The sequence below is a fragment of the Triticum dicoccoides genome, chromosome 3A (assembly GCF_002162155.2).
Source record: "Triticum dicoccoides isolate Atlit2015 ecotype Zavitan chromosome 3A, WEW_v2.0, whole genome shotgun sequence".
In the NCBI taxonomy this organism is placed as follows: domain Eukaryota; kingdom Viridiplantae; phylum Streptophyta; class Magnoliopsida; order Poales; family Poaceae; genus Triticum; species Triticum dicoccoides.
The window spans coordinates 760532935-760542187 of NC_041384.1; the positions used below are offsets into that span (position 1 = coordinate 760532935).

At 47.1% G+C, this 9253-nt stretch overlaps 2 protein-coding genes across 2 annotated transcripts in view; both read left to right on the forward strand.

The window, feature by feature from the left end:
- The first annotated feature begins 448 nt into the window (after positions 1–448).
- The window catches only part of LOC119270776 (metallothionein-like protein 2C), a 16516-nt gene continuing 7711 nt past the window's right edge, over positions 449–9253 (forward strand). Inside the window, exons 1-2 of the mRNA XM_037552832.1 lie at positions 449–687; positions 772–871. Of these exons, the coding sequence (XP_037408729.1) occupies positions 551–687; positions 772–871 (237 nt within the window). The 5' untranslated portion in view covers positions 449–550. The remainder of the gene's footprint in view (positions 688–771; positions 872–9253) is intronic.
- The window catches only part of LOC119270775 (metallothionein-like protein 2C), a 12169-nt gene continuing 7709 nt past the window's right edge, over positions 4794–9253 (forward strand). Inside the window, exons 1-2 of the mRNA XM_037552831.1 lie at positions 4794–4957; positions 5045–5096. Coding sequence (XP_037408728.1) covers positions 4821–4957; positions 5045–5096 — 189 coding nt within the window. The 5' untranslated portion in view covers positions 4794–4820. The remainder of the gene's footprint in view (positions 4958–5044; positions 5097–9253) is intronic.

Below are 9253 nucleotides of genomic sequence, written 5' to 3' on the forward strand. Positions count from 1 at the left end.
AAGTGAATGATTGTTCATTGCCAAGGTATTTCCCTCCGTTCCAAGATTTCCAAGATACAAGGTGTATTAAAAACATTCTCTATAAACTTCTCTATGTTTGATCAAATTTAAAATAAAATGTTTCTGGTGAAACATAGGAACATTTGACTTCTGAGAAAGAAAATCAGTACAGGTTATATTTTGAAAGCCGGAGTTAGTAGGTACACCAATAATTCGATATACCCACAAAATGCTGGCTCTAGTTCCTTTCATGGTTCCTTTGATGTAAGAAAGAAGCTAGTAGAGACAAAGGGAATCAAATTATGAGAGGAGGCGGCCCTATCCTTATTCCTCTTCCCCACGCGGTTGCTCCCGTCCATCCTTTCCCAAAAGTGCAGCATCTCTCATTTCCTTCTTCATCTTCTCCTCCCCCTCCTTCCGTGATGCTCACTCGCCTATAAATAGCCCTCGCTGCCTGCCATTGTTCCTCAAGCCAGCAAGCAAGAAGCACACAGGAAGCTCCTAGCCAACACCAATCAAGGCCTCCATCCAATCCCAAGCAACCTCGAATATGTCTTGCTGCGGAGGAAACTGCGGATGCGGCACCGCCTGCAAGTGCGGCAACGGCTGCGGTGGCTGCAACATGTACCCCGAGGTTGAGGCCGCCGGCGCCACCCTCCTCGTCTCCGCCACTGCCACTCACAAGGGGTACGTCCCTTCTCTTGACAAAATTTTCTCCACAGCTCATACATCATCATGCACTCGATCTTTTTTTTTGCGGGGTACGTGCAGGAGCTCCGGCGGCATGGAGATGGCGGCCGAGAACGGCGGCTGCGGCTGCACCCAGTGCAAGTGCGGCACCAGCTGCGGCTGCTCCTGCTGCAGCTGCTAGATCATTGATCATGCATGCGCCGCGTGCATCATATCTATGATCTACGTATCCATCTACTACCATGTAATGCCACCTGATCGAGGGTCTTTGTATGTATGTAGTATGTACGCACCTGCCTGCATGAGCAGAGCGGGTGCCATTCCATGCATGTAAACCCCTAAATAAAATCTCCCGTGGTTTTGCTTACATCGTGTTGTTAGATCCTCCTCCTATTAGTGTTGCTTTCGGGTTCTTCTTATGCACTAGCAGGATCAGAGGCCGGTCTTTTGTTCTTGGTCTTCTCCTCAAACTGTCGTTTTCCTCTTCTCTATGGTTCCATGTGCGGCAGTATTTTCTTCTTCTGTTGCCGAGTGTTGTATCAGACTGTACCTTGTTTTGTGGTTTATTCCTATCCATCTCGAAATATAGTGCAGGAATTTATTTGCAAAAGGTGGATCTCAACAAGACACGACGGTATGTGTATCTTGCAGGATTTATTGATCGGTCTATCTTATGCGTCTTATTAAAAAAATACATTAAGGTCTCATGGTCAAGCCAAATTATCATTGTTTTTCCTTGCATGCAAAATGCAGCAATAAATCTTCGTCCTTGGCTTGTTTCCCATTTCACTGCCTACGTTGCAGGTATCCGACCCTGTTGGAATCTCCTTTTCTGTCATTGTGTTCACTTTCTATGATGTGATGTGTGCGCAAATATTCCCACAACAACATAATAATAATAAAGCCATATACGCAAGCAACCGAATAATGGCAATGATATATTACTGCTCAAGGCGCATCTCCAAATCAACCTGTCATGTCCATGGCTGCGTCTAAGCACTCGGGGCAGAAATACTCACTCTCCGCCACTGATTCATATCACCGAATCCACACGGCCAAATTACGTCCTCCATGTTTTAAGCGATGCCACTATATCTCGTGGGAAAATTGTTTCCACAGTTCGATATCCCTCCCTTTGATGAAAAAATTCACGCTTGGCTTCTGCATCACAGAGTGCAGATAACGAATATTGTTTTCTATGTTCTGAACTGGAACACTATATCTTGTGTAAAAAATTGTGTCAACAATATCGATATTCCCTCCCATAAAATAAAATCATCAATAGCTCACTTCTCTATATAACTGGATGCAAAGTAATGGGCGGTGTGGAGCACCCAAGACAGCACGCAAAATATCGGTGTTATTTTAACTCCACTACGTAGACAAGTCACTATATTTACACAATTATGTAAGAAAAAGAGCTCTTTTATGGTACTCTGTATTGAATATTGACCGTCCATCTGCAAAGATCCAATGGTGGGTACCTATCTGTACTGGTGAAACTGGATTAGCAGCATCGCTAGTACCGCACGTCTCACGTCCACCGGTATACTGCTCGGAGGGCATTATCGGTGACTCTGCATCACCGGCAGCCGCCCCCCGGGGCTCGCCTCCTCTTCGACCCCATGCCCGCCGGGGCGCCTCCTCCCTGCCTTTAATCCGCTGTGCTATGCATGCTTTTATGGTTTTGGACTTCTGGCATGCCACCGTGCGCCCCAGCCCCCTTCCACGCTACGGCCGCGATGTTCTTTGCCGCCCCGCATGGCTGAGCAGTGAGCACCTTAGCATCGCGTTTATTGTGTTGCCTCGTTCATGACGACAGTGCATGCCAAACCACCCTGCGTCGCGGACAAGCTCGCCGTCGTTGACGATGAGGCCAGGATGTGTACAACGTCGTGGTCTTCACGGAGAGCTGCGGCTACGAGAGTGCCGGAGCCTGCCGGAACCTCGCCTATTTTGTGCTAACCATGCCCTCGCTACGCTCATGGCCGTCCTCCTTTATTTTACTACCGCTTGCCTTCATGATCGAGCTCTTCATGGCCTGGATCACGCTTTACTTTAGCCTCAGCTTGCCGGACGTGGAGCAGCTACTCATCTGCCTTTGCTGTGAGGTCGACGACCACGTCATTGTTCAAAAGCTCACCCAGGCAGGGCTCAACATACCTGTTTCCTCGTCGTCACCCCGCTGTCACAGACTCACAGGAGTGCACGATGCATTCCGAAATATTGATTCGCCAGAGCAATTCCCTTCACGAACACAAGAAGAGCTTTCACCGTCACATATACTGCTCCCTCCCCAGTAGCAGTATAGGGTACCATAAAAACCCTCAAGAAAAATAAATAACTCGAGAACTGTCTGGCCATAGATGGAGCTTTCTACAGATGGGGACAAGAATTTGGCACCACCCACTCAATTTCCCTCTCACCTTTTTGCATTGCTTTCATATGTAAAAAAACAAAAACAAAATAGTGAGTTGACTTGCGATCTGCCTTAAAATGACAAGATGACGGTTGGGGGTTAAAAAAACATTCAAATGCATTTTATATATTCATATGTTTACTTATTTTGTATTTGTTTGTGCATGTCATAAAAATCATCAATTTCCACAAGCATACATAATACTAAATGATCTACATTGACAATAGGCTTTGAGATTTTTCAACGCATGACAAGAAAAATCAAATGAGGTCAGCTGGAAATTAAAGATCAGTTTTGACTTCCAAAAAATTATGATCTCTTTTGTCCAAACTTAAAAGGAATCATTACAGAAAATTTGGAGATTCCAATTGTTAGAATATTTTCCTACAGGACTAGTAGGGCTGGGAACCATAATGATATTTTCTATGGCCTAATTGACATGTTTATGTTGAGCCAAATCTTTTGGAAATAGTTTCGTTGATTCAGTGACAACTATGTGCTTGCACCTAACGCTTGAGAAAATTCTTGTATTTTTTCCCTCTTGCAATAAATCAACATCCATATTTTACGCATTTACTCCATCTTCAATTCCCACAGAATTCAACACAGCATGACCTGAAATCTGTGTGTTAAGTTTTCCGGTTCCTATCTTTTTAAAATGCTGCAAAAGTATGTGGCATGTAATCTTTAAAAATAGTGGGAGTGTGATAGTTATTGAAATGCATGTAGGATGGAAACTAAAATTTCAGTAAAATTCAGCTTATAACACTAAAATTGAAAAGGTTGCCAAGCCTATGGCAACCAAGAGCCGCCAAGATTTCTTAAATAACAAATATTTTCGGCGACCTCCCCCAAAGAAGACATAGCTTTTTCCTTGTCTTGACATTCAAAAGCACTGAGTGAGGGGTATCGGCTGAATATATTCACTAAGGGCATGCACAAAAGAGAGTTGACTATTATTATTTTGCAATGCTTTCAGAATTTAGTTTGATATTGGTTTAATTCATAGTTCATAATTTACCGAGAAATACCACTACGAGGTCAAGCACCCCTAAACTTGACCGTTATGGCTGCATGCATCAATGTATGCCGAGGGCCGCGCGCGGGGGGTCTTGTTTGGAAAATAATAATGATCTTATAGTGCAATGATTGGTCATTGCCTAAGGTATTTCCCTCTGTTCCAAGATACAAGGTGTATTTTTTATTAAAAAAACAAAATTCCCTATGTTTGACCAAATTTAAAATAAAACGTCTCTGTGTTTGGAAACCATTTATATTTTTATAAGCTCGATCAAACATAGAAGATTTGACTTCAGAAAAAAAAAATAGTACAACTTATATTATGAAACGGGAGTTAGTAGGTACACCAATAATTCGATATACGCACAAAATGCTGGCTGTAGTTCCTTTCATGGCTCCTTTGATGTAAGTAAGATGCTAGTAGAGACTAGAGACAAAGGGAATCAAATTATGGGAGGAGGCGGCCCTATCTATATTCATCTTCCCCAAGCGGTTGCTCCCGTCCATCCTTTGCCAAAAGTGGAGCATCTCCCATTTCCTTCTTCATCTTCTCCTCCTCCTCCTTCCTTCGTATTCACTCACCTATAAATAGCCCTCGCTGCCTGCCATTGTTACTCAAGCCAGCAAGCAAGAAGCACAAAAGAAGCCAACACCAATCAAGGTTTCCATCCAATCCCAAGCAACCTCGAAGATGTCTTGCTGCGGGGGAAGCTGCGGCTGCGGCAGCGCCTGCAAGTGCGGCAACGGCTGCGGCGGCTGCAACATGTACCCTAAGGTCGAGGCCGCCGGCGCCACCCTCCTCGTCGCCGCCACCGCCACCCACAAGGCGTACGTCCCTTCTCTTTCCTCGTACATCATGCGCCTCGCTGTAATATGACTGTATGTTGATCTTGGTATGGGTATGGATGGGTGCAGGAGCTCCGGCAGGATGGAGATGGCAGCGGAGAACGGCGGCTGCGGCTGCACCCAGCACTACCGGACTCGCGGTCTATGCCTACGGCCAAGGGCCGTCGGCATAGGCCCCCAAGCCGTCGGCATAGGTCTATGCCTACGGCTGCCGTCGGCATAGACCCGTCGGCGTAGATACCGTCAGCGTAGTCTTGTCAGACCGTCGGCATAGTAAAGCCTTCGGCATAGGGGCCTATGCCGACGGCCTGGCGTCAGCCGTCGGCATAGTATAGTCGTCGGCAGTCTTTTTCGTCTGACGGCAACGAACGGCGCCGTCAAAAACGGGGACGAATCATGCAAGGCCACGTGGCAGGGCTATGCCTACGGCAAAGCCGTCGGCATAGATGAATCTATGCCGACGGCTTTGCCGTAGGCATAGCCCTGCCACGTGTCTTCTTCTGGTTACTCCTGGCAGCAGAGGTATGCCTACGGCTTTGCCGTCGGCATAGATTTTCACCTATGCCTACGGCAAAGCCGTCGGCATAGATCCGCCACGTGGCGAGCCCTGGTGACTCCTGGGCTTATATATGCCGACGGCTTTGCCGTAGGCATAGTTTTTTTATTATTATTTTCCCTGTTTTTTCTCTTTTCTAATTCATTTGACAGCATTTCAAAACAGAACAATATGAAATTATGCAGAAATATGACAGTTCATCATCTAAACATACTCAAGTTCACCATCATCATCTAAACATACTCAAGTGCATCACATCATCTAAAGATCATCACCGACTCAAGTTCATGAACATAAAAGTTGTGCAAGACATGAAACATCATAAAAGTAGGAATATGAAAGGCATGGCACGACGGCCACATGCACGGAATCATCAAGCAAGACCACCTCCGCCAAAACCACCACCTCCACCAAAACCACCACCTCCGCCAAAACCACCACCTCCACCAAAACCACCACCTCCGCCAAAACCACCACCTCCACCAAAAACACCACCACTCTGCCAGATCGGAGTGACTGGGGTCGACGGAGCAGGAGTCGACCCACCGGTCCCCTACATGTTTCAGAAAAGATTCTAACAGTAAATATGATATGATAGTGTTGAATGAACGAGAACTAGTTTGTCAGTAGTTAGGCAAATGTACTAACCGGACCATCACTGCCTAGTGCCACCCATTCATCGAACGTGGGCACGTGTGGGGGTTCTCCCGCAGGTGGTGGTGGGGGTCCCATTTGTGGTGGACCCGTGCCATTACTCCAAGCCGCCAACATAGCCTGAATGTTAGTTAAACAAGCAAACTAGAAGATCAGAAGGAATGAAAGTGCAAAAATTTAGCTTGGTTTTAAGAGGGCAGAACTAACCGTCATCATTTGACGGTTGTAATCATCGTTTGCCTTCACTCGTTTCAAGTACTCCCGCACCTCGAGATTCCTATGCTCGACAAACTCCTTATATGCCTACATAATTTAGATTGTTTCTAAGTGAGCAATGCTGAAAATAAACTGAGAATGCTAGATAGAAAAAGATAAAGAGGAAGTACTTACAGCATGCTGGCGGGCTAAAGGAGTCTGTGAACGCCCCGTACTCTCTAACTGGCTCGGGTTGCTAGCCCGAAGCTGTGTGTACGAGATCGAAGGACTGATCAAGCCGTCGAAACACGGATACCGGCCATTCTTCTTCCCCTGGATGGCCACCACCGCCGTGTCGTCGATCTGAGACTGGGCGACCTCGGCAACAGGAACATCCGGATGCAACTCCTGATAGTGATGAATGTAAGACCCCAGGTGCTCCTCGGTCTTGCCGTAGTACTGGCTCTCGCCCTCCTTGCGACGACTCCGCTCGCGGGCCAGCTTCCACGACTCCATGTCTGAGAGCGGCCTCTTCAACTTGTCCTCCTACAACGTCAAATAGAAGTTAGCCATACATAAGAACATGACGGTAAAGAAGAACAAAAATGCATCATGCACATAGATATACCTTCATGGCCTTGAAGCTCCAGCGGTTCCTGTTTCCTTGGCCGTGTGTCCCGTCGGCTCCACGGTTAGCCCGGCCCTTGATGCTCTTGGCAGCAAACTCTGCATCGGCGCCGAGCCACCTATCCACCAAACTCGCCCATCCGTCATGCCTTCCATAGCACCAACGAGGAACAACCTATGCAAATTTTGGAAGCATGACATGTGAGCATGAAACATAGAGTTGACTGCTTGAAACAATGAAAAGTTAGTAATAGTTACCATCATGAACTGCTCCCTGTTCAAGGTAAGTCGCTGCTTCTGCGCTTGACTTTTGGTCATCTTTTGGTGCAGGTAGTAGTGGTAGTACTGCGAGACGGCAACCCAGCGCACCTCGTACTGCAACTGACGAGCTTTCTTCTTCGCAGCCGCAAGCAAGACCACGTCGGCTCTGGCCTTGTGCTCGTCAAGAACTCTATAGAGTTGCTGCATAAACCAGAAGCAAACAAGGCATGAGTTGAGTGATCCAATGATAAACTATGAACGAAACTGAAGACAAGTGATTAAGAAGAGAACTTACCCAAAATTTGGTGATCACGGCCTTAGCGGCTGTCCCGTACTCCGCGTTGCTGCAAGCCTCGTAGTGGGCCCAGCTCGTGGCCAAAACCCGCAGCTGCGGGTCCCTGTCTGGCTGCGGGCAGAATAGGCCAGCCCAAAAGTGCTTCAACAGGACAGTGATAAGGCCGTTCGGTTTACGGCCATTTCCGCGAAGGATCCAGTTTCTGCAAAAGAATCAAATGATTGCCATGTGTACAATAAGAAAATGTTGTCATGTGTTGAAAATATGATTGAGAGGCACTTACTCTGTCCCCACAGGTTCAATGATCCACTTGTGCTCCTCGATAAAAGGTGGTGTAGGTAGTCCGGCATTACCACGCAGCCACCCCTGCGGAGCACCCGGTGGCAAGTCACCCCACAACTCGGGATCAACCTCCCCTCCACCCTCCTCGCCCTCCTCCTCACCCTCCTCCTCGGCCTCCTCCTCCTCACCCTCCTCCTCGGCCTCCTCCTCCTCACCCTCCTCCTCGGCCATTTCTGCTTTATTGGAAGCCACACAACAAAATTAAGGATTCATTTTAATTACCAACATCAATATTTTATTTTTTACAAGGTTGACGAGTAATCCACCTACATCTCTAATAGGTAAAGATGGGTCCTAATCCCACCCGAGAATGTGTAGATTGAGTACGGTCCATGCTCTACCCCATTCCGAGACAAAATTTCGGTAGCACCTCCCCGCTGTTCTCCAAATACACGTCTCGGCAAAATGCCGAGAGAATGTGCATCCGGAGAACAACAGGGAGGCGCCGCCGAAATCCTGTCTCGGAACGGGGTAGAGCATGAACAACGTACCCAATCTACACATCCTCGGGCTGTCAGTGGAAAGCGCTGGACAATCCGAAAGAGCTGCGGTGATAAATATGCAATTGAATGCATATTTATCGATGCAACCCTTTCGGGCGGGAGACCTAGGTTACGCGACTTGATGTGAAAATTCAATCTAGTTAAAAGAGGCTAGGAGGTGAAGGTGGATTCGTAGCTCACCCTCCGCTGTAGAAGAAGTAGTCGAGCAGCGGCAGGATCACAGACCAAACCCAGACGACGAAGGCTCCAGGGAGATGAATACCACAAAGCCTGTAAATTTTGATGGCACCACATCACATAAAGCATTGACACTTCAAACTATGAAAAAAAATCATATTGCTAATGACATCTAGTCAAGGTTTTAGATCATCATGATACTTCAAATCCTAATTTTCATCAAGTGTCAAATTTTGTTCTTCAATTTTTTTAGCAAGATCATCATGATAAAATAACTACTCATCAGATACCAATTTTGTCAACATCACAAAATGAAACTATAGCTATTTGACAGCACCTCAAATATGCCAATTTTGTTCTTCAAATTTGACAACATTTGACAACATCACTAAGTTGACCAAAGCTATAACTAACCAATATACATCAATCCATCCATTCATCCATACAACATGCATCTATCATATAACAAGCAGTAAAAAAATGCAAAACAAATGCAAAATAATGAAAAAAAACCTCACCGGGGCGGCCGGGGACGGTGAGGCAGGGGCGGCCGGGGACGGTGAGGCAGGGGCGGCCGGGGCAGCGGCGAGCAGGGGGCGGCGGTGGAGGGCCAAGGTAGGGGCGGCCGGGGACGGGAGGGCCGGGCGTGCGGGCCGGCAGGAGCCGCG